The sequence below is a fragment of the Bactrocera neohumeralis genome, chromosome 2, assembly GCF_024586455.1.
Source record: "Bactrocera neohumeralis isolate Rockhampton chromosome 2, APGP_CSIRO_Bneo_wtdbg2-racon-allhic-juicebox.fasta_v2, whole genome shotgun sequence".
Taxonomy (NCBI): Eukaryota; Metazoa; Arthropoda; class Insecta; order Diptera; family Tephritidae; genus Bactrocera; species Bactrocera neohumeralis.
In genome coordinates, this window is record NC_065919.1 from 7,833,670 (window position 1) to 7,860,749 (window position 27,080).

General features: G+C 36.1%; 1 protein-coding gene across 4 annotated transcripts; it reads left to right on the forward strand.

Moving 5' to 3' along the window:
- The first annotated feature begins 656 nt into the window (after positions 1-656).
- Positions 657-18,660, forward strand: LOC126767963 (fibroblast growth factor receptor homolog 1). Of its 4 annotated transcripts, XM_050485816.1 has the most exons (3): positions 6,511-6,868; positions 7,328-7,433; positions 14,045-18,660. In XM_050485816.1, the coding sequence occupies exon 3, from the start codon at positions 14,645-14,647 to the stop codon at positions 17,123-17,125; it is 2,481 nt and encodes an 826-aa protein (XP_050341773.1). In that variant the 5' UTR covers positions 6,511-6,868; positions 7,328-7,433; positions 14,045-14,644; the 3' UTR covers positions 17,126-18,660. The 4 variants fall into 4 exon arrangements, with proteins under 4 accessions (XP_050341765.1, XP_050341773.1, XP_050341757.1 ...); XM_050485808.1 differs by lacking the exons at positions 6,511-6,868; positions 7,328-7,433 and adding an exon at positions 657-928; XM_050485800.1 differs by lacking the exon at positions 7,328-7,433.
- Positions 18,661-27,080: the final 8,420 nt, after the last annotated feature.

The following is a 27,080-nucleotide window of genomic DNA, read 5'->3' on the forward strand; positions in this document are numbered from 1 at the left end:
AACCTTAGCGCGTAATGAAATGAAATACGGAACTATCGATATTGAAAATCACACTAACACACCCTTGATCGCTGCCCGATCGATTTTTGCCCCTAATGGCACAAAAAATTCGACGCTTGCTTCAATTAAGATTTGCTTGCTGCCTTTTCATTAATTGTCCATGTTTTTGTTCGCAATAACGTTTACACTCGCTACTGATTTTGTGCCGCACTTTTGTGATATGCGCTACATGCATATATGTATATGGTACTTACATACATATGTATACACTCATATATGTACATATACATGTAGGTATGTATCCAGTTGCTGATCAATTGAAATTTTCATTGCGCTAGTTGAGTGTTTGAGTGGATGCCGCCGCAGCCACGCTGTTGTTTGTTTCCCCTCACCTCGTCGCTGCATCACTCCTACTCCTCTATATGTAACATACATACATACATGTAAGTAGTAAATATGTAGATTGGCGTGCGTGCTGATCAACAATAAACAATTTTATAAATAAACATCGTTAAATGTTGCACGACGCAACGATTGCACTCAAATCCATTTAAATTTTACTGCTCGACTGAATTCGGCGTTCGCGTATTTGAGTTGAGAAATTACGGAAAAAATCTCATTTCGTTGAAATCACGATCGCTAGCTCAATTGGGCGCTATGTAGATCGGTTCTTGCCGCGTAGCGGGAGTGTTGTTGTGTTGCAACGATCGCGAATTTGAAAGTTCTGACTTTCTGACAATAAGGTGCTAACGCCCGAGCGCTGGTTTTACAGTTATTAAGTGATATTTTCATCAACATTTAAATTTTAAATATGTACATGTGTGTATGTGTATGCGTGAAGTGCCCAAAACTTGAAAAAGTGGCGAAAAGTATAAAAAAGTTGTGCTAAGCATTGAAAACAAGATTATCGAACTGCATGAGTGTCCAGGTTAGTGAATATACATATGTACATACATATGTAAATTTGTGAGGAATGTAATATAATGCAAATATTGATTACTAAAGATCCGGAACTCTTGACAAAAAAGGCAAGTAGTAATTCATTTATTAATGTGAGATTTAATAGTAACAAAGTACAGTTCAATTTAAATATGGAAGCTGTAAATCAGTAACCACTTATAGTAATAATATCATAATCTTGAAAATGGGATTTGATCTTGGTTCCCGCTTAAGGTCTTTTCCATATTAATCACATGTAATCAGCAACCGACCAGAAATTCATCATGCGCCAAATTTTGGAAAATACCCGTGAAAGGAGAATCGACACACACCACCTCTTCGTCGATTTCAAAGCTTCTTTCGACAGCACGAAAAGGAGCTGTCTTTATGCCGCGATGTCTGAATTTGGTATCCCCGCAAAGCTAATACGGCTGTGTGAACTGACGTTGAGCAACACGAAAAGCTCCGTCAGGAACGAGAAGGACCTCTCCGAGCCGTTCGATACCAAACGAGGTTTCAGACAAGGCGACTCCCTATCGTGCGACTTCTTCAATCTGCTGCTGGAGAAAATAATTCGAACTGCAGAACTTAATCGAGAAGGTACAATCTTTTATAAGAGTGTACAGCTGCTGGCGTATGCCGATGATATTGATATCATCGGCCTCAACACCCGCGCCCTTAGTTCTGCTTTCTCCAGACTGGACAAGGAAGCAAAGCAAATGGGTCTGGCAGTGAACGAGAGCAAGACGAAATATCTCCTGTCATCAAGCAAGCGGTCGTCGCACTCGCGACTTGGCTCTCACGTCACTATTGACAGTCATAACTTTGAAGTCGTAGATAATTTTGTCTATCTTGGAACCAGCGTAAACACCACCAACAATGTCAGCCTGGAAATCCAACGCAGTATAACTCTCGCCAACAAGTGCTACTTCGGGCTGAGTAGGCAATTGAGAAGCAAAGTCCTCTCTCGACGAACAAAAACCAAACTCTATAAGTCACTCATAATTCCCGTCCTGCTATATAGTGCAGAGGCCTGGACGATGAAAACAACTGATGAGTCGACGTTGCGAGTTTTCGAGAGAAAAGTTCTGCGAAAGATTTATGGTCCTTTGCGCGTTGGCTACGGCGAATATCGCATTTGATGGAACGATGAGCTGTATAAGATATATGACGACATTGACATAGTTCAGCGAATTAAAAGACCGCGGCTACGCTGGCTAGATCATGTTGTCCGAATGGACGAAAACACTCCAGCTCTGAAAATATTCGACGCAGTACCCGCTGGGGGAAGCAGAGGAAGAGGAAGACCTCCACTCCGTTGGTAGGACCAAGTGGAGAAGGACCTGGCTTCGCTTGGAATATCCAATTGGCGCCACGTAGCGAAAAGAAACGACTGGCGCGCTGTTGTTAACTCGGCTATAATCGCGTAAGCGGTGTCTACGCCAATTAAGAAGAAGAAGAATCCCGTTTACTTTGTCAGTCTCTGAAAAATCATTTTGTATATCAAATTATCTTACAGAATGTTGAAGTGATCGAAATCCGCAATAACACGATCATTATCGTTGATAACGGTATTGTGCAAAGCGCCTTAACACTTAATAAAAATATCAAATTACCTAAGGATATTGGTATATTAGGATTGTGTGATTAAAAAGACGCTCTATCAAAGTATTTCAACATTCACTAATCTAATCCCTTAGCAATTGTATTGCAAATATTGGCTATATGTAATATTATATATTGGGTAGTCGAAAAAGTATTTTCGTATTGCCAAAAAGTGGCTTATTTATTTATTATAATAAATATAAAAATAAGTTAAAATTTGATTAGAAATACAAAAAGACTTTTTCGGCTATCTAATATTATGTGTCTTAGCTGATATACTTGCAAACAGCCAGGTTATCACGGCATATGTAGGAAAAATTACTGGTATAAGCAATCAATAAAAGTTGAGGTAAGTCTTTGCTAATGTTCAAATGCTGTACATTCTAATAATTTTCGATTTTTTTTTTAACTAAATCGTTCCTATTTTCTTCTATTTCGTCTCCGAAAACGGATATTATTTAACTCTTATTATTCTCAAGTAGGTTTGAGCAAAAAATTCCTTTCCCTTTGAGTCTCACTAAGCGTCACTCCTCTTAAGAACCATTGAAAAGCGAAAGTTTTTGCGGCTTAAGTCAAATGCTTGTACAAACATACATACATATGTATGTGCGAATGCATGCCCAAGTATAAATATATACCAGGTATATAAATACATATGTATATGTATCTGGTAATAGACAAGCATACGCACAAATGCATCTTCTGTCTGGACTCACAACAGCAACTCGATTCAAACTGAATTGCCAGCGTCTGCACAACATATGTACCACATTACGGTTGAATTCGTGCGTCTGGGATACTCTTTCAAATGTAACCTTTTTTCACAAATGTCAAAAGCAGCAATGTCTAATATGTCTTTCCACTAAATGGAGGCGGTTGAAATAAAATGCAAAAGAAAACAACTTAAAATTTATTCTAAAAATATTTACAATTATGATTTTTTAAGTTACTATATGTTTGTGTCTTCAGGCTTCCTTTCTCTCTCTCTATTACTGCAGCAACTCCAATCGTTAAAGTCATCTATACGGCGTTAATACTCTATGCTTTCAATTTTCAAATTATTTTGTGTGTCTTCAGAAGACAAAGCTATTTTTGAAAGACATTTAGCTATTAATATTATATTATCATAAAGTTATTGATTTCAAAATTTAATAACAATAGTTGTATGGTCATACGTTCTCTAGTTAAAATATTGGCAAACGTAGCGGTTAATGACAAGACTGTTCAATGAGAATGGGTATTGAGAATGAGCGAATGTAAATATGGATAAAAAGAGTAGCTGTTTTGCCTTTTCCATGGCATATTTGGTGCTCCATAATATCATTATCAACCTCAAGCTAAATATAATTTATTATTCACTAGCCACCTAGCCTAAATCGAGGAGGACGTTTGTAGAAGTCTTTCTCGATTTAGGCAATGCTCTCACTTTGACGAGAGCCGTAGCAGAGCCATAGCAGAACAATGTAAAAGTATGTGCTCTGCTCTGATCGGAGTTTTGTTACACAAGCTACACATGCGAGAGCTGTAGCACATGAAATTTTTTAATTAGCTCTGCTCTACTACCGCTTCCAATTTTTTGCTACCGCTACGCCAGAGCAGAGCACAACACTTCATTTTTGACTATTGCTACAGCTATAGTTTTTTACCTAACAAAATAACATTGTTCTGCTATGGCTCTGCTCCGGCTCCCTTCATAGTGAGAGCGGTAGCTATAACATAGCAATAATTCTAGAAATTTCGCTGCTACGGAGTAGTAAATAAGAACCCTGGGTAATACCATATCTCCAGAGCAACGGATCAATTACTTGCACGATGATTGACATGCAAAGTTCATAGATCTATTTGAAACTCAAACCTTGAGTAAATGAACTATTACTGAACCGAATTTATGGAAATTGCTTTTCAGCGCTATACTTGCCGCAAAATACGATCATATTTAGCTTGTAAACACATACATACACACATGCATATGTACTGTTGTATACATATTTACATTCAGCATGCGCAAATGTGGTACTGAATTAGTGCGCGTAGTCGCAACGTGGTAGACGACATAAAACAATATTTGCCCTTGTATGTCATTTGTTGTCAGTGCAGCAATCGGTATTGGGTCGCTAATGGGTTGGGGTGTACTTAAAGAGGCACCAAAAGTCAGCAAATGCCTATACACACTGCCATACCTAAAATACGATATTTACATACATACATACAAGTATATGCGTTTCTTCCAACTATGGCAAATGTGTTGTTATTTTAGTAAATGGTCTTGTTGTTTTAATCTTATTAACTGCTGTTGTTGCTGCCCACATATGTATGTATATATGTATGTATGTATGTATGTATGTATGTATGTATGTATGTATGTTGACGCTGGTGCTACTGTTTTCGCATCGTTTCGAGCGACGCAAACTCAGGCTAATGCCGCTGAGTGTAGTCAATGGTCCGCGAATGCGAAATATTCTACCTACAAATAAAAATAGAGAGTCGAATTGTCAAACAGCAGACAGCAAGATAGAGTGGCATACCGGCAGATCGGCAGTTCGACACACTGACAGCTCAATAGAACATGCCTGCAACATATGGCTTTGTGGCTTTGAAAATAAAAAAAGACGCCAGAGAAAAAAACACAATTAACAGAGATGCGGGAAGTAGGGCTGTAAACTGTTGAACTGAAATAAAACAGAAATTTGTGCAGAGCACCGAAAACCCAGCAGGAAAAAGTGAACTATTTTCTATATATACATACATATGTATTTCTATATCTCCGTCCACAATCTTTCAGTTTTCATGAACTTCACTTTTCTTTGAATAACTGATAATCTTTGGTCTGATTTACTGCTCTCCAGCGTTTGGCGAATCGAACAGTGCTACTCTAATCGTCGATTTTCATATTGCAATGTCATTGGAAGATTCAGCTAGCTTCTCAGCTCACTTTTTCAGAGTGTCGAAGTAGTACAAAGTGACCACGAATTCGATAGCTTAGCAAGCTATCACATAGTTGAACTTTCAAAAAGGGGTAACATGGGTTTTCTCGAGTAAAAAACAGCCTTTTTCAACAATATTTTTCTTATATCCAAAATGAAATGTTTTATTAAAACTTTTTATTGTTACAAACATTCACTATTAACAAAGAAATTCTGAAATTTTTGAAAATAAATATTTTAAACTCGGTCTCGCTCTCTTAAGGCTGTATCTCCAAAACTATTACTCAGATCAACTTGAAAATTTAGGACAATATTCTAGAGGTGTTGAAGAATTTAAAAGATAATAAAAAAATAACTTAACATGACGTAAACACATGTAACTCCTTAACTCGAAGTTCTCCATAACTCAAACTTTTGAATTGGAAATAGAAGTCAAGTTTCATGTAAATTTGCTTCCATAAATTTTACTTCGAGTTAAGGAAGTTTGAATTGTGGAAGAAAAATTATTTGAAATTTGACATCTATTGTCAAGTCAAGAGAAAATTGTCGGCCATACTGCAGTGATAATTCAACGAAATTATTCTAGATCCTGAACTATACTTGTGATAGAACAATAGGCAATTTCCTGCAGGGCACTCATATATACAAATGTATTTGTAGATATGTATAAACTAAAGTAGATCCACATGTGCTATACGGATGAAATGGGGGATAGTATATTTCTTTTAATTTTCTGAAATTTCACTATATAAATGTATTCAAATTGAGTGTAATTGATGAGTGCGATCTACAGCTGAGTGAGTGCTTACACTCGTGCACATATTTATATAGATCTGCAACTGCGTGGAAGAGCAATGTGCTGAATTACATAAATACATACATATAGTAGCCATATGTGAATATGTGATGGCTTACGTCCGGTCGGATTTGCAGGCGCAGGCGTGTAACGGGAGTGAGCACTAAATACCACCGATCTCAGCAATTGAGTATGTACGGTAGAGTCGTTTGAGGGCGTTCCGCCATCGCAGGAAGAAAGCTATTGCCTTAGTAGACGCGGCATGGATGTGCACATCGAAAGCGTGTGCAATGAACGATGCTGACGGACAGTTTGGATAAAACGCTACAACAATTAGGAACACACGGGTGTGCAGCAGGCAAAAACTCGGACATCGGCGCAAGTGACTGATAAAGCTGAAAAGCTGTGTACTCGCGCAAACAAATTTGTGGGCCATAGCGGCGAGCGTGTTATGAGAGCATTTTATGTTATTTTCTTTCTTTTTTTTGTGGTTTGATCAAACGCTTGCGAGTATCTAAACAAGGAAAATGTGGATAATTTCAAAAGCGAATATTCGTGTAGACTAGTGCGAGCAGAACTAGCGTGAACGGTTGAATAATTCGAGGTACGAATATAAAATGTTACGAGCTGCAAATAAGTTTATTGTTTTTAAGTGAAAAAGTGTGTATATTAAGTATACATACACATATTTATATGCGCATATATCATACAAAAAAAAATCCTATGGAAAAATTGAAATATTAATATTTTAAATATTAAATAAATAATTTATTAAATAAACATACATATGTACTTGTATGTATGGTTGTGCATAAAATAAAAATTAGTTTGTGAGCAAATTTGTGTAATGTGGAATTTCAGTAGCAAATTTGTTGAAGATACATACATATGTATGCTGTGCACACCTTTTATATAATAAATATAAATGTATATATGTATATGGGAAATATACATATAAGTATGTATGTATATATATACAGTTAAACTAATTACACTTAAAAGTATGTATTTTGGACACACAAAACATATATACGCTTATAAAAACTTAAACTGTGAATACCAGAAGTGCCTCTGTTTATAAAGAATTTGAATCCAGCGAGAAAGCATAAAGCCGAAGACAGGAAGAGCACAGCGCACATGCCGCCATTAAAGAAAATCACCGGATATATGTGAGACATTTTAATTAATACTAAAAATGATTTAAAGAGCAAAAAAGACGAAAAAATAATAATTGAAATGAGAAAAAACACACACATGCACAAAAAGGAGAGTGCCTTATATATTTTGTAAAATGTATATAAATACCAAAAATTTACGTGTGTTTTGTACTTTCTTCCTATATACATACATACATACATATGTTGTATAGTTAAGGCCCACGAGCGTTTGCCAAAAAAGTGAAAAGTAAAAAAAAAATCAAAATCCACTCGGTGAAATCATGAATGAGTTAAATAACTAAAAGGAAAAGAAAGTCTTTCAAGTGTCTGCTTAAGCAACAAAGTGCACTGAAAAGCTTTTGAAAAGACGAAGAAAGTGTAGTGCTACAAAATATAAAGCCTTAAAAGCGAAATTGCAACGCAAACGCAAAGTCAAACAGCAAAGTAAATGCCCAGAACAAAGACGTGCACTGTTTCTGTGAAATTATATACAGTGAATCAAAAAAATTTTGGTACGGGCGTTGTCTTTGCTAAAGAGTATATTCAAAATTGAAATGACAATTTTTGTAACCAACTTTTCAACGCAGGCCGTATTATTAGCTTACATATGTACATACATGTATGTATATCATAATAAGCAAATAAATTCTGTTATTTCATAAGAAACGCGAAATGCATGTAAAAAACGACCTCTCCTGAAAAATGTTCTGCATAACTTGTGAGTAAGTTAAGTTTTTGCGAAATATTTTTTTTTTTTTTTTTAACGGCTAAACGCTTTTGAAGAAGGTTCTGCATTAATTGTGAGTAAGTAAAGTTTTTGGGAAATAAACGGTATTTTTAAATTTTTTTTTTTTAATTTTTTTTTTCGCTCTATTCGGCTTATTACTCATAAGTATTTTAAAGTTGTTCGAAACATTATAAAACAATACATCATCACCGGAAATTTAGAGCGTGAGAACAGATCTGGACGCCCAAAAAAATTCGCAACACGTCAGAAACGAGCGGTTATAGCTGCAGTGACTCAGAATCTGAAGATTTCAGCAGTAAAGCTGTGTCAAGAGATGCAACAAAGCTTTGAAAAAAACTTTAACTTCCAAACTGTACGTAACACTTAACACAAAGCTGGTCATTAGGGGCGAGTTCCATGACGTAAGCCATTCATTTTGGATACGAATAAAAAAAATGAAATACGCCGAACTTAATGTTAATCAACTGGAATCTTTCTGGAATAAAGTAATATTTATTATTCATATTTTTATTTGGTTCCGATGGTGCCCAAAAATGTTGGCGAAAACAAAACAAAGAGTTCTAGGAAAATAATATCATTAAGACTGTGAAACATGGCGGTGGCAACGTAATGATTTTGGGGGTGCATTGCAGCGTCTGATGTGGGGGTTTTTATTGTTGCTAAAATGTATAAGTACTCATATTTGAAAATCTTAAAGGAAAAGTTAGCTCCAAGCGTTGAGAAGTTGAGCTTAAGTGGGCAGTCATTCTTGTTTCAGCAAGAAAATGACCCGAAACATGCCTCATATCTTATGCAAAGCAGTTAAAAACACCTCCGCAACCCCCAGACACTAACCCTATAGAGCATATTTGGCAACTACTGGAAAAAAAATATGGACTCACGATATAACATCGAATGATTCACATAAAGAGGCCATACGTACAGAATGGGCAAATATAACTCCTGTTCAGACATCAAACCTAGTTGGACGCATGCGGCGACGTTTAGAGGCAGTTATTCAGGCCAAAAGAGGTTTAACAAAATATTAGAGTTAACAAAATCGGATTCAAAAAACTTAACTTTTTTATGTAGAATCTTTATGATTTTTATTATAATTTCATTATCTTTAAAAATGTGTAAGATATGAAATATCTTTTAGTTAAATACATTTATAATAAAAATGTTGAAATTGAAACAATCTGAAATTTTTAAATAAACATTTAAGTTTACGGTATGCCAAAACCTTTTTGATTCACTCTATGTACATACATATAACTGTATATGTATATGTATTGATATAAGTATTTATGTATAAAAATATATATGTATTTATAGGATTTTTTCATTTCATTTTGCGCGCGATATTCATTCATGCAAAGTTTCTACATACAGCTTTCTATACACAACACATACATATGTACAGTGCCAAGTGTGGTATATGTATATGCATAAAAAGCCGGTGAGGAAAATAGAACGAAATTAAATAATGTTGATGAATTTACGATTTTTTGCACAATAACTAATTTTTGAAATCTAAAATTAATAGTAATCCTTTAAGTTGGTATGTAGAGTGGCTCCACGATGTTTAGAAAGTCAATTACGGAACCACAGAGACTAAGATCCCTCACTCTATTGTCCTCTCTCTGAACTATCCCGTGCTTCTGATGAAGTTCTTCATTACGAAAAGTTTTATCTGCACAACTTACGTAATATCGTCAAGAAATCATCGACCAATGCGATTTTTCCCTATGCAGAGCTTTACATTTAAATAGAGGATGAATTATATTCTTCTCTTCTACTAAATACTTTCTGATAGCTTCTACAGTAGTCATTATATGACGTTCCTACTTTCCTAGTCTGCTGGCATGCCTGCCAATTTGACAGTGATCTGCTAGAGTTCTTATGTCATTTTTTGAATTTAATCGATATTTGCTTATTGAATAAGTTAGAGATTGGCTCCAACCGAGACTCCGCTATATTTATAATATTTTTATAGATTAAATATCTACAAGTAAACAAAGGCATATAAATTCCCTGTATTTCGGGATCTAATTGTGGGGTGTGCCTATTTTGGGTAGCTCATCTGCTTCACAGTTACCAGAAATATCAGTATACATATATACTGGAATCCATTGCAGGTTTATCGTAAAATAGGATGTCAGATCCATTAAAAGATCTAAGCATTCTCTCACTAGCTTCGACGATAGCCTAAGAGACTTTAGTGATTTTAAAGCCGCTTGGCTATCTGCAAATAAATTCCTAGTTTTGAGTACACTCCTTGTCACACCAAGAAGTCTTACTTTAATTGCTTGAAAGCCACTACAGTGGTCTGTTAAATGGAAGGCGATTTCGATGTCTAATTTTGACCGAAAGGGAATATAATAGATCCATACAACAATCCACTCTTTTTGTGTTACACAATGCAGACATGGTATGTACTATGTGTTGATAACATTTCTAGACTTTAAAAACAACAAAAAATTCTCACCGCTGACTACAGAATAATTTCCTGCTTGCTTTCGTGACTTCGTATGTATGTATAAAGTGTTTGTAAAGGATCGAAAATATGAACAAATCTTGCGTTTTGTTATGATTTTTCTATGAATATTCCACGCAAATTAGTTTGTATAAAATAAATAAATATATAATATAAATTCGAACATAAAAACGTTTTAGATATGTTCAGATATATTTAAAAAAAAATATTTATATACATGTGTACGAAGAATGGAAGGAGATTGATCTAAATTATGTAAACAAAAATTGTAAAATAAATTTGTTTAACGCGCTTGCATAAAATTTAAATAGAAAGCACGTCTAAACTTACGCCAAACTGGTATAAGATTCTCATATTTTAATACAAATTTGTTTACTTGACTTTGAGCAAACGTAAGTTTTTATTAAATTCTCCGAATGCAATTACACGCTGTACAATTAAAATCATTTAATAATAATCATTATTTACAGTTCAATAAATTTTTGGTAATGCCTAGTTCACATATAAAAACGTGAAATAATCACGTAGTGGCAATGATGCTATGCCACTGATTTCCGCTGGTTTCATTTCAATTCGAAACCGTTTCAAAGAAAAGAGTTTGTATATAATTATATATATATTATATGTATGTACATATGGGTCTAAAGATGTGAAGGTTGAAAGTGCAATTATGTAAACATATATTTACACTAATTTCTCCATAATAATACTTGTATATATCCATATATACATACATATATGTATGTAGGCATTTTTGAACGTGCGCTCGATGAAGTCATTCTAATTAATATAGTGCAATAATACCACAAACATACACACACATAATTTTCAGTGAATATTATTAGCTCTAATATACTTTTTTCTGAAATATTGAAAAATCTCACGTAAGTTTATTTATTCAGGTTTCTTGTGAGTTTTTACATTTCCTTACTTTACAAAATACGCTTTTCCGCCGGAAGTGTTCAAAGTTTGCCATATCTTATAACAGAAATGCTAATTTTTTACTGAAACTACGTCATATTGGAAACTTGAAATGCAACGCTTTAAAAATAAATTTTTATTGTTGGCGAAATATGAATGTTTTATGCAACATTGGCCTTCAAACACCTATTTTCTGGTGTTGCAATACTTGTATATTACGTATTTACTTCTGATGGTATTCTCAGTCGTAGCGCTTAAAAACATTTTTTTGAGCTCAAAAAAGTTATTGAAGCTGAGATATAATATACAGTGGACTTAGAAGCACGTCGCGACGCGTCGGTGCCTACATCGTCCAATTTTTTGTTTTAATTTTCCATTAACTTAAGACACCTTTTGATGAAAAAAAAACAACATTTTCTCATCATTATTCACAAGAGCCAATGACAATAATGATATGAAGATGCTACTTGGATCATAGCCGATTAAAATTTCTCTATCTATCTCAATTCAAAATATAGGCGCCATAACTTTGCTTGCTTACTACAACGCCTTAACACGCTTTAGATTCAGTTCACTCGATTGGCTATTGACTGGTTTCCAAAGTGAATTAACTTTGGAACCATTTTCATCCATTTGCCCATTTCAATGAAGCAACTCGGATGTATTAGTAAATATAAATAATTTATATATATTTTTTATAATTTATTTTTGTTATTATATATCAAACATTTATCCCAGTCAGCGATGCAAACCGAAACTCACTTTAGCTTTCTCATAGTCACACTTTCATTAATAATATCTTTCGATATCTTTGATCCGCTGTCTCAATCTACTTCATTTAACGGCCATACCAAATTATTTAGTGAATTTTTATTGAAATAAAACATATGGATTGAATTCTATGGGCGTCGTCTACTACCTGGGCTACCTCCAAACGAGCCAAGCATTTTTTGGAGAATTTTTTTCCAAGAAAAAAAAAAAACTGGACAAGCAATACATATTTATGCTCGAATTTTTGAAAATCTTCCAAAATGTCTAATTTTTTGTATGGTATAAATTGTTTACCCGCTGCGTATATTCACTATACTCTCACACAGGTATTCAAGTACATTTGTTTACTTATACATGCCTCAATTGTACCCTCTACTCTTCTTTTTTTTGTATTTATATGTTCTATTGCATTTCGCTCTTCATTCAATTTGGTTGCCACATTTATGGTTTTGCTTTGAGTAAATTCAGCGCAATCGCCATTCACATATTGCTTGTTTAGATAAAATTCGCACAAAACACTCTTGGGTTGGTATATGTAGACATGCACACATATGTATATTGACACACACATAGATATATAGCAGTAGTAATTGCGTTAAATTGCAATAAAACAAATCAAGTGATTCCCCCTTCTTTTGTGCATTTATTTTGTTTTTAGCTTGCGTTGATGCTGCCTCCTCTTAAATTGATAAAACGTAATTTTCGAACAACTTTTATAGTGTTTATTGTTTTGTATTTGATTTTAATTAGAAATTTAGCAAGCTTAATTGAATCATTGGCTATAGAGCACAAATTCTGCTTCTCATTGTTATATACAAATTCTATTGTTATGGAATTATTCTTAATCCTTAAAAATATACCAAATTTAGTGATGGATATCCAAGATTTTATTGACCAAATTAGGAAAAATATATTTTCAATATTTGTTTCCTACCATTGTTTCGAAAAGTCTAAAAACAAAGCCATATCTGTAATAATTCAAAATAGGGTGTACTTGAACCTTCACAAACTCACTACCCAACCACAGTTGTCTTGCTGTTGTCAACTGGACTTGTCAGCAATGCCACTTTTGATGGTCCTAAACATGAAGTAAAGCCATAGAAAAGACAGTTTTGAAGTAAATACAGTGAACGGTTGGCTTTACGTGACAGAATTTGACGGTTATCAAAAGACTGATGATCAGTGCTACTCAGTTAGTGTCAGATACTTAACACATTGTCCACCATAGATAATAAAGTAGATGGAAGGTGTTGCTTAGAACAGTAATATGTTTTCCGCGGATTTATCTCTTTTCAAAACTGATTTTTAGCAAGTTTGAACTATTTCTTCTATATTCGGTAGACAACAACAATCATCGAAGTTCATTTGTTTAGAGAAAAACACTTCACAAATGCTATCGTTTTTTGGAGGTGGCTGCATTAAGTTTTAGAGACGTGCATTTGTTGGATACATTCATACTAAAAGTAGAAGTAGGTGCTACTTATTTCTTAATACGCCAAGCTTCTAAAGATTTTTCTGAAAAGAAATCAAAAAAAAAATCTCAAAGCTCTAGTGTTCTAAGTTGTAAATGCCGTTCATTTAACACGAAGAAAAGTTTCCCTCTCTAACATATACAAGTAGCAACAAATTTCTTAAGATCCGAAAATATATATTTTAATTGCGCCATTTTATAACATTATGCATTTCCTCTTCCATCCATCATTACAGAAACCTTTGAGAAGAATCAACAAATCTGTCATCAAAGAATTTGACAGCCACATTACCGCAGATAAGGTAGAAGGCCCCAAGTAAATAAATCCTTCAACAGCGATTGAAGCGCGACACAACCGCAAACCAAAAAGTAATCAAAAGTACCAACAACAGTGCCACATACACATTTAGAGATTTCCGCTCAAAAGGTGATTGTCGCAACAGATCACGCTGGGGATCAAGGCAGCCGCGCAAAGTGATCAAACGTCGATCGTCGAATGATAAACGGGAAAAACACATGTTGCACTCGATCGACAGAAGTGTGTGCAAATGCATAGAAAACAGCAAGAACGACAACATCTATGACAACTGGTAAAATAACTAGGAACAACAACAATACTGCGATAAGCAGCAGCAATAAATTAAAAGCAGAAATAGAGAGTCTCAAATTAAAAGAAACTAAAGTGGATTTCCGGTGAATCAAGAAGCCGAAACCAGCACAACAACAACGCACAGCGCTCGTAGCATCCGCATGACAAAACCATATACACCGCACATGTGTCAACGTGCACCCCTTGCGAAGTATTTACAAAAATAAACAGGCGGGTGCAACTAAAAATGGATGCAACACGCGACATAGCTACGAACGCACCAACTGCCACAACAACCACAGCAAACACAAGCACATTTCAAGTAAATCGTATAGCAACAGGCAGGCAAAGTCACTCGAGACGCTGCTGGAGCAAAAATATGGCTGCCACAGTCATAGACGCTGCCGAAACGACAGCGAGTCATAAACCACAGCATAGTCGCATAAATTACAAAAATAGATATCCACGCCAGAGTGGAGTTGCCACGGCAACGTGTAGACGCAATGCCACAATCAGTAGCCACCTAGACACTGTCGGACGTACACCGACACCGACAATGGGCGCAGTTTCGGAAGTACTCAAAATTATCTACCTCAGCATTTTACTATTTTGCGTACTCAACACACCGCATGCGGTGTCGGCTAGAAAGCCCACTTCGCAAGAGCTCAACGATTACGACGATGCAGTGTTCGAGGTACAAAAGCGTAGCGAGCAAGAGTTCGGCACCGAGACGGCAGTGGAAAATGGCGACATCGACAACATGGACAGTGATGATTCCAACGGCACGCTTAGGAATAACACCAACGCCACGAACACGGATGGCAGCGAAACGAAATCACCTACTGATTTCGAGCCACGTTTCAAGAATTCAAAGTATCTGCCGAACATACTCTCCAAACCTTCCGGCAGTTATATACAACTATCGTGCCCGGCAACTGGCCGACCGGAGCCGACCATAACATGGACGCTCAATGATACAAAGATCTCACGGCATATGGGACGTGTGCGCAAGGTGAAATGGGGTATACATATGGCAGATGTGGTGCCCGAAGACTCAGGCATATACAAGTGTCGCGTATGCAACTATCTCGGTTGCATTGAGCACGCAACGAAATTGATCATTAGTGATCGTGTCAATCACAAACCGATTATATTGAAAGCGCCTATGAATCTAACATTGGCATTAAATGCAAGCGGCAACATGGAATGTGTCTACTTATCCGATTTGCATAGCAAAAAAACCTGGACATTCACGCCTTGCAACAAAACCGCCTGCTCAACGAATACTACATTTCTGAAGAATGTGGAAGACGTAGATATTTTGAATTTCACCAATGTGACGCCAGAAAACGAAGGCTGGTACACCTGCGTCGAAATGAACGGACTCGGTCAGTCGCATAGCAGCGCTTACCTGCGCATTCAAGACCCCAGTGTACGCGCCATAGCGAAATCTATGCACGGCTATGAGATATGGGGTATTGTGGCCGTTATGGTGCTGCTCGCACTGGTTTGCATCATCTTCTTCGTGTATGTGCTGCGTAAAGTTAAGCACGAAAAGCTGCTCAAACAACGTATCGAAACGGTGCATCAGTGGACGAAGAAGGTGATCATATATAAGCCGCCGAGTGGCGACTCCAGCGGCTCCATGGACACTATGATAATGCCGGTGGTGAAAATTGAGAAGCAGCGCACAACTGTGCTGCAGAGTTCCAACTCGGAACCGGCACCATTTAATGAATACGAGTTTCCCTTGGATTCCAATTGGGAAATACCACGCTCACAACTGATACTGGGCGCAACACTTGGTGAGGGCGCTTTCGGACGTGTCGTCATGGCTGAGGTTAATAATTCAATTGTTGCCGTGAAGATGGTGAAGGAAGGCCATACCGATGATGATATTGCCAGTTTAGTGCGCGAAATGGAGGTCATGAAAATCATTGGCAAACACATCAACATAATTAATCTGCTTGGTTGTTGCAGTCAATCGGGACCGCTCTATGTGATTGTGGAGTTCGCACCGCATGGCAACCTCAAGGACTTTCTCAACAAAAATCGACCACTTGCTGCTGGCACACTCAAAGATTATGGCGATCAGCAGCATCAGCTACCGCTACCGAAACACCACCTCACCGAGAAGCACCTCATTTCATTTGCTTTTCAAATTGCGCGCGGCATGGAGTACTTGGCATCACGTCGCTGCATACATCGCGATCTGGCGGCACGCAATGTGCTCGTAAGCGATGATTACGTCATGAAGATAGCAGATTTCGGTTTGGCGCGCGACATACAGGACACGGACTACTATCGTAAGAACACCAACGGTCGTCTGCCCATCAAATGGATGGCGCCCGAATCGCTGCGGGACAAATTCTACGATTCACAGAGTGACGTCTGGTCATATGGCATATTACTGTGGGAAATAATGACCTTCGGCGCACAACCATACCCCACCATCATGTCAGCGGAGGAGCTCTACAGCTATCTGATGTCCGGTCAACGTATGGACAAACCACCAAAATGCTCGCTGAATATTTACATGCTCATGCGACAGTGTTGGCACTTCGATGCCAGCGCACGTCCAACCTTTGCTGAGATTGTCGAGAACCTCGATAAGCTGCTGTTGGCCAATGAAGATTATCTGGATGTGGCGGTGGCGAATCTGGAAACGCCGCCCTCGTCAAGTGACGACGAATCGGACGTTGAGTCCCTACGCTATCACTATAAATAAAGTAACAAACCGTTAGTCTCGCATATATTTGCATAATTTATAGGTTGTATATACATAATTAAATTGAAATGTTAGCTTTGCGAGTAAAACATATCGCTCACCGCAATACTCATAAAACTTAGATTAAGTCTACGAAAGTATTTCAATACTCGTTCTGTTGCGAGCTCAAATTATTATATTTAATTAGTTCTAAGTATAGTAACATGGACTTTAGAATTAAATTAATTACATTAATTAGATTGTAATGTAAACATAATATTTATATAACACTTCTAAACGCTTTCAAGGAAAAGTTGTAGAACCAAAGGCAAAATACCAAAAATTAGTTAAGCCATAGGCTACGACCCGTTGTGCAATACTCGTGTAACTCGGCTAATCGGCAGCGCAGCATAGTTGTATTAATATTTATTTAATATTTGTAAATGTTGTTACGTTAGGGTGGTCATCTTTTGTATGATTTTGGCCAAAAACTGCAAAAACAAATAATAAATATGAATTTTTAAATCGCTTATAACGTTTTCGACTTACCGACTAAAAAATAATTTGATTTATATAAAGTAATGCGTGCTTGTTAAGTATGGTTGACTTATTCATTCACAATAACAAAATATATTAAGAACCACCCTAAATTATATGGTATTTTTTAGATTTAGAATACTTTAGAACCATAGAGTATCTCGCACCTAGATAGGACGAAACAAAAACTGACGGAGTGATACAAATAAAATGTATAAACAATATCGACTTAGACATATTAATTGTCATCCAGAAGGCATTGGAGAATAAACAACAGGCATAAATCAAATGTGGAGGGATTAGCAAGATTTTATTCACATACTCTCTTACATAGAATTCCATTTCAATATTTTGTGTTTGCTCTGAAAGTAAGTCTTATGACAAGAGAACAGCCCTAGAACTACTGTATAAAAGCGCAATAAAATCGAAGACGATTTTGTTTGAAATACAGTAATATTTTGTACGCCTCTTCAAATAACCACACATACATATCAAATATAAACCAAAAGCATTACTAATATTTTCATTAGCTGTCTTCGATATCTTCGCATAAAGCGAATCGAATAAACCACTGGTATAAACTAAATAGACTGGCATGAATCCAATAGACTGGCTTAAAACAAACAGAAGTAGAAAGTGAATAGGACCACTTTAGGGAAATTTCGGCATACTCTCTGAACTTGGCGGCTTGTCTCACATAAAATTTTTTGACAAGAGAGCAAGGCTTAGTCATGGCGTGCAGCGAGTGTCGCATTGGAAGCAATTATTATATATTCGTACTGAACTATATATTTTAGTGCCTTCTAAGTTATATTATAGTAATGTATATGTATAAATGCAAACATACAATCTATATGTATATTTTTACGAAAAATTATTATATTTTTTAACGAATAAGCAATTCAAATGTTTAACCAAGCACTCGTGTAGGAGTGCACAGTATAAATTGATGTATGTAGTAAAAAGGAGAGCAATAAAAATAAAGATATGCTTTCAATGTTGGTACTTTATTTATCTAACTAAGTGGTGTTGTATGATATATTCGAAACTATGCTATGCTTACTTTATTGAAAACCTAGTGCAGAAGCCTTTGAAAATGATAAAAATGTAAGAAATTCATAGTAGGATGAAATCTATCGAAAATGAAAGAAAGATATCAAACTCCGGTACCGAACCGATTTTTCAACATTAAAAAAATGTCGAAAATCAGTGATCAGTGAAGGTCACACTGAAACGATCCTTTAAATGATTTACGAACAAATTTTGGTCGGCAAAGGGAAGGGAAGTGGCGTGACGTGTTTGAATTTTTAAGTGTTAGAAGCGATCGATTCTCGATTTCCGACAAAACTATGAGTCCTATAGAAAAAGAGTGTTTTGTAATGTTGTAGGTTATGAAAAAATCTATAACTTCTGTACACAGACTTTTTCACATAAATTCAAAACATATGTAAAAAATGTAAATAATTCAGTTTTTGGGTTTTTTTTTATTTTTATCTTCAAAACAAATTTTTAATTCAGAAAATTTTATGTAAATTTACCTTCTATTTTCCCAAAAGCACTTCTTTATTGGAAATATTTATTTTTGCTCCTTATCTTGAACGAATATCGAAAGAAACATCTGAATCAGAAACTCTCAAGTCAAAATAACAGATTTTTTTTACGTCGAATATGTTCAATTAATCGGGAGAAAAGGGGTCAAGAGAGGAACTGATCATAAGACATATGCTTATAAAAAAAATTGCACAGATAACTTTCTTGACTTACAAGTTCTGTCTTGTACATACATTTGCGGTATTTACAACGTATCTAAAGCATCGTATAATCATAAAATCATAAATTTTTATATTAGTTTAAAAAATTTGTTGTTAGATTGCATACTAAAATAAGTTTACGCAAATACAACTCTGAACGCTATGTTTTCGGATCGTTGTTACTTATAACTTTATGAGACTATGTGAAACCCCTTACTGATCCATTTTCGCCACATATTCCGGTAACCGATTTCTCTCTTCTCAGATTGCAATCCCTCTTTCAAGCTTAATGATCCATTTAGGGAGTAGAGATTAGTAGTGAACTCGGAGGAATACACCACAACACGCAATACCAGATTTCTAGTACAAAGATTTAATAATTGGTAGCCGACAAAATGTATGGGTGTCTTAAACTTTAGTATTTGGTCCCGCTTATGCTTAATATGGTTTTACTCTCTTAGCAGTAGTGGAAAGCAGCAAAGTCTCGCTCGATAAAATATATCTATGTATGGATAAATAAATAAATAAATATTTGTCTGGCAAATATGCGGCATAAATACGAGTTTGTTACAATTCTTAATGATCCAACATTTCCGGTGCACTTAAGCGCTGCATTCCCGTCGCGCTTTTGCGTGTGTTTGCCTGCTGTGCGCTGCACGTTTCTACTTCAACTGTTTACCTCTCTAATTAAGTCATTTACATTTTCTTAAATAATTAATTAAATGGACACGCGTGCCGTCGGAGCACTCTTGTGCAAGCACAAACGGCATAACTTTTTTTTTTTTTGAAGAAATTATCAAACGATATCTTCAGTTCGATTTTTTATTGCTGCGGTGCGGCTGCCAGTTTTCCGCACGTGGATATTTGCGTGGGTTAGACATAAAATCTTCGTTTTATTTGTCGGCGCCAATGATGGACGAGATAAAATCATAACTTGCGTGTGGGCTTTTAAGCCTTTGGAGACTTATTAATTAATGTTTTAAAGAACTTAAGTTTATTTTTCATCATTTTACAACGAAGTTTACTGACATGTTCCGAAGATATATGACACGTTGAGGAGATCTGCCATGATTCAGAGTAGAAAAGACGTTAAAAAGTTTCCTTAAAAGAACTGTGATCGATCAGTTTGTATAGCAACTATATGATATAGAGATCTGATCTCATTTTTCACCGATGCTTAGGACAATAACCCAAGCTTAACTTTGTCAAGATATCTCGTCAAATGAAAAAAGTTTTCGATACAAGCTGTTGATTCCGATAGTACAATTTGTATGGCAAACTACATATATGCTATATGGTCCGATATCGGTCGTTCCAGCAAATTAGTAGACTCGTAGTGAGAAAAGAATGGGTGCAGAATTTCAGTTGGATATCTCAAAAACTGAGGGACTAGGTCGTATATATATATATATATACAGACGGACCAACAGACGGGCATGGCTTAATCGACTCAGCTCGTTACGCTGATAATTTATACATACATTTTATAGGGTCTCTGACATTTCCTTTTGGTGTTACAAGCAACGTGGCGAAATAAATATACCCTCTTCAGGGAATAAAAACGATGGCGACTCAGAATAAAATAGCTTAAAGAAGACTGTATATCCAAAAAATAATTTTTTTCGCCCAACTGTGATACAAATGCGACAAACTATAGGCCTCGAAGAAATCGTATTTTTCCATCGGTGTTTCCATGAATAAGAATATTTCATAAGGCTTTGTAGAGGTTATGTGTTTAGGTTTCATTATGATTATCCTTGAAAATATTAAATTACCATTCTAGAGAACAAATTAGATGTTTTCAACTGATAATTAAGAAAAACCCTTATATAGAGACATATTGGCCAGAGTATCAGCTCATTTATCTAATAAAGAAAAGTCAATAACCAAGCGACTTACAAGCTCAATCACTAACACGGAAAGAAATGAGAGAAATAATTTTCAGGAAACCTGTTAAAAAAAAAGACATTATTGCATGAGAGGGCGGTCATTTAATCACTTTGACAGGCAATTTGCATATCTGTTGAATTGTGGCGGCAACGCGGAACGGAGTTGTTGGCAGCGCTAACTCATCTAAGCCACCAGCCTGCACTTAACTAGTAAACAACAAAGCCATGCCTATAAATTCAATTGGCGCATATTGTGCAACAAAGCCACAGCACAACAACTTCCACAACTCTATGGTACAACAACACGGTGCTGCTCAGCGCACCACAACAGCACAAATTAATAGCGCATTTTAGCGAAATTAATTGATCTTCAAGTGAACGAGCAATTGCGTCGGTTGCCAATGGCGCCAAGGGAGTATGGTGGAAGAAGGGTGTAAGCGATTTTTGAATGAAATCGATACATGCGGCAAGCCATGCGCAAGCTTGCAAAACTACACGCTTTGTTGTTGTTATGCTAAGTGCGGCTGAACTGAAACCTGTTCGGTACCGTTCGGTCCAAAAGCGCGCCTAAGTTAAGATGCAGATTTTTTCCATCGACCACTTCGATGGCTGTGTTTAACATATATATGCATATATATAGAAATATTTGTATGTAGGTACATATAATTACACGCAAAGTGGGTTCCCTCTAGGATTTGACATTTTGACGCCATGAAAAATTACTTTCGAAAAATTTAAAAAAATGTAAACAATAATAATTTGTGATCTATTAATACTGTAAATACACCATGTAAGATCTATCATAGTGGCATATTGATTATTTTTATCTCAAAAGAGAGTTGGATGTAGCCTAGAGTCAGCAGTCACTTTATCTACTTCAATCGTTATACTATATATCCGAAAAATCGATCTCGAAACACATAAAGTCTAACCTTTACTCTTGAAATTGCTTCAAGGCCTGAATTGAAAGGGGATTGTCTGTATAGACTTTAGACTTTACATATTCCTACAGGAAAAAAGTCTAACGATGTGATATCACAATATATTTTGGTGGCCAATCGAACGGCCGAAAACGTGAAATTATCTGCTCACCATAGTGTTTTCTTAATAAATCCATTCACTGATGCAATGTGTGGGAAGTGCCGCCGTCTTGTTGAAATCAAATATCGCCGAAACCACGAGCTTCAATTTCATATACTAAACAATCGGTTATCATGGCGCGATAACGGTCGGCATTGACGGTTAAGTTCTCACCGTCAACATTTTTGAAGAAAATGGACCGCTGATTCCACCGGCCCACAAACCACACCAAACCGTTGTTTTGGATGAAATGACAGCTCTTGAATCTCTTCAGGTTTCTCTTCGTACCAAATACAGCAATTTTGCTTCTTTACATACCCATTGAGCCAGAATTGGGCCTCATCGCTGAACAAAATTTGGCTCAAAAACGTCGGAACTTTTTAAAAGCTCATAGAGCAAAACGATGTCGCTTGGGAAGGTCGAACAGCTTCAGTTCTTGCACAAGCTATATTTTGTACGCTGTCAATTTAAGATAGCGACGTAAAATGCACCAAGTCGTTCCATACATCAGTCCGAGTTATTGCGAACGGCGCCGAATCGACTCTCCACGGTCCTCGTGTACACTCTCAGTTCCGGTTGCTATATTATCTTCACTGAGTGCTGGATGTGTATTATTCGGTCGAATATTATCCAATAGTGAATGTCGGGTCTCAAGATGGGTAATTATTTTGCGAATAGTAGGCTCAGTAGGTCGATTGTGTTAACCATAAGTCCAGCGAAACGCGCGAAACACATTCTTTACAGAACAGGAATTTTCGTAATAAAGTTGAACGATCTGTAAACGTTGTTCAGGCGTTCGTCTTTCCATGATGAAATACCAAACAATACTAAACAAAAATAACATGACAGCTTGGTACGACTCACGCCTGATCTGTCAAAAAAAGGTTACTGAAAAAAGTACCTCTAATGGATCACCCGTTCATTAGAATCGAATCAGTTTAAATGTGCTCAATGCATTTGGTCGGTATATAAGAAGTTGGTTCACCTTTCGATATCATTATATACTATTAGCAACTGTCAATATGTTATCTCTCAACTCGAGGATCAGCAGAGAACATATGTATATATGTATGTTATTATTATTTTTTGTTGATACGAAAAGAAACATTTTGGCAGCTGTTTAGAATTACTAAAGATAGTAGGTTTCGAAGGGGACGGCACGCATACAAAAAGTTCAATGTGACAAATTTTCCTACAGGGTACGTGGCGTATACAAGTATAGTTTTTACTACTGTAAATTTTTATGGTTCAACTTTAACGCTATTTCATATAACTTGTTTCAAAGTGGTCAAATAAATTCGTTTCAGGCGCGTTAACTCAGTATTAAGTGCGGCGTGTGTAATTTATAATGTCTGCATTTGTTTTTGAATTTTAGATAAAATACTAAATTAAAAGCGAATAGTTTCAGATATTCTGTCCAAAAAATTACCGAAATAATATTATCTGAAAATACCGTTATGGGTTCTAATACTACAACGAAGGCAGTCGATCTAGTCTAAGAGGAAATGTGCGTATTATATAAGCAAAGAAATAGTAGAAAATTTCTATTCACGAGAGATTGAAAATAATGGAAACTGATTTTATTATGTATTGAAAATCTTCTAGTTTGATTGTTGTCTATTGAACCGCAGATACTTTTGACTTACGCCAAACAGTTTCTATTTTTGTGCTAACAAATAAAAAGCAACAACAACTGCAATAAAATTGAAATAAATAAATCAATTTGTACATAAACACAATTACCAGATAATCAACAATTAATCACGAAACGTGCAAGTAGCGCTCGTCAATTTGATAGCCTTTGGCGTTATTTACGCCTCCGCACCGGAAATGATAAATAAATTATACGCATAAACGTGCTGAATTTCATTCAGAGTATAGCCACATACATAGTATATGTCAAAAATGGATTTTTATTATTGGTTAATTCAGTAAATCTGCTCTTCCGCAGCATTAATTTTGCAAATAAACAAAAACCACCGGGCGACGACAACAACATACTCGATCCACTGGCGCGCACCTGTATCTATTCTTGCGGCGAGTGATGAATCAATTGAGCTCCGTTGATGCTTGGCATGGCGTTACGATCAATTTTTTGTTGAAAACGGTGAATGAAACTGGTTCCACTGACGCCACTGACTCATCGCAAACTTTTTGCTCAGCTTCAACCAGAATTATAGAAAATTTATGTAAAAAATACACACTAAAATTAATAATCGAATTGAATGTATACTTAGAAAGTAATATATGTTCTACAATGTTAGGAATTCTTGTGAAAAGTAATGACAATTCACGGAAGTGATTGCGATCGGTTAAATCACTGTTAGTGACAAATTTAAAGCGTGAATGAATAACATAAAGCGTTTCTGAAGCGTAACTTCCTATACAGCAGTTATTTGAGCGGCACAATAGAAATATTTTTACATGAAGGCAGCAGCAAGCTATAGAGCTCTTTCTTACAGCCTCTTATACTATGTTCGGACCGACATTGAAAACATTTTGAAAACACATTTGTATGTTGTGGAATCTAAGTCGTTCGGACTGACAACGTGTGTTTTCGATGAGTTTTCACTGACAACTATCAATAGCGGCATTCTCTTGCTGTTGCAAGATTGCACGATGACACAAAATGCAAAAATCCTATACCGAAATATGCAAGGCCAAGAGAGCACCCATTGCAGAATCTAGTAATATATGACGGCACGAAAATAAACGTGGGTTTTGGTCTGACATACTTATTTATAGCCATAGCAAATAATTTTCTGCGTGGGTTTGTTGTTGTGCCGTTGCACCAAGAGGAAAATTCTGCAATTTCTGCACCGTGCAAGGTTTTGCAAGAGCAAGAGAATCGCCCTAATATGAGAGTATCAAGCGACAGCTGCATTTGTATATGGAATGTAAACAAATATCAAGTGACAATTTAGGGCCGGCAAAATATGTCTTCAACATCGATTAAACTAAAGCAGGCACCGATTATAATGAGTGGAATGTAAGTTTTCAAGTAGTTTTCAGCGAAAACTGTGTTTTCGTTTGACAGATTTTTCCCACGAAAACATGTTTTCGTTGTCGGTCCGAACATAGTATTAGCGAAAGATTTCGAATATAAGCCACTTTAGGCAAATCTTTTAAATGTCAGTGAATACATTTAATATATGCCAGTTGCCTGTTCGTTTCGCCCGCTCTAAATTTTGATATATAAAACTTCTTTTAGGAAATCCTTCACAATAAAAGCGTAAAAATCGGTTTGCTAAATGTTATTTTTAAGAGATGTTTTCTAGAAGATTTTTTATTATCTTCTCAAAAATCAACGTTGTTAGTAATACTCGTAACTTGAGTCCACAATCTATCCAAATGGTTGCAAATGTAATTCACTTGACCAAGTTTTCGAAGAGGGTTTGATAAATTGTACAGTTGTTATTAGTCGACCCAAAGCTTGCGAAAGTACCCATTTTTTGGATAATATCAAGATGTGTAATACACCGAATTTAGGACGATAAACTCGAGCAAGCATCTAGCAAAGATGTAACTAAGTTTACGTCCATAAGTACACTTAGCACAGCGACATAAGAAATATTAATCTTTGCGCAGTAGAAAGCGTAGAAGCATAAATATGAGTTAGCTACAAGCAGTTTATTTTCGGCGATCCTTAAAAATTAATCAAATCGGTAGTTGAACACATAACTGTGGCCTTAGGTTAAGGGATCAGTCGCCTCACTCGGTAAGCACAGATTATAAAAGTTCTAATACAAAACGTCTTCGCTTTAGACCAGTCTTTTTTGCATACCTTTGACCTTTTGAAGCCGGGCGTTCGGGACATACATAAAACTGACTCGAACTGTTTTTGTTAGTTTTTCAAAGTTCTGATAGTTCAGAAAAATGTCGTTCAATTCTCTATTGAGTTTTACGTATGCGTATCTTGTCTCCATAGTTTCAGGTACACAGTTTCAGGTACTTACATCTTCGGAACTACTTGTATACTACTCAGATATATTAATATTCTGAACAGGATAGAGTAAGTTTAAACTTCCAGGCAAAGTAGCGCCAAGAAGGAAAAGTCAGAGATTCCATAAAATACACATATACCAGTACTATACTATATATCAATGATCAGCATAATGAGCTGAGCTAAGTCAGTCTGTATGTACGTCTGTCTATATATATCGAAGTAGTCCCTCAGTTTTTGAGATATCAATATGAAATTTCGCACATGTTCTGCTCATTTGTTGGAACCGCCGATATCGGAACACTATAGTATATACATATGTTGCCGCCTTACAAACTGAATAATCAGAAGCAAGTTCTTGTATGGACAAATTTTTTATTTGATGAGATATCTGCACGAAATTCGTTACGAAGTATCGCCTAAGGTAGCTTTACAATATCTGCAGAAATTTTCTGGATCGGGTCACTATAGCATATAGCTGCCATACAAACTGAAATCAAAATCAAGTTCCGATAAGCAATATTTTGTATTTATGAAGGGTATTGTAGCTTCGCCGCTACCGAAGTTAAGGCTTTTTCTTCTTTGCAATAATTCTATATATTTTGCACACATTTTTCCTTAATCTTCACAAAATAAGACTCATTATTACATCATCTGAGGCACTCAATTTGTAATGCCGCCTAACAAGCCATCTAAACGTCGTCGGCTTCCATGGGGTAATTGTTTACTGTTATTTCGACAGGTGCAAATAATAAAATATTCCCACACAAACGCGA

Bases quoted from the DNA above. Each gene is read 5' to 3' on its own strand.
- LOC126767963 (XM_050485808.1), top strand. From the start codon at position 14,645: ATGGATGCAACACGCGACATAGCTACGAACGCACCAACTGCCACAACA.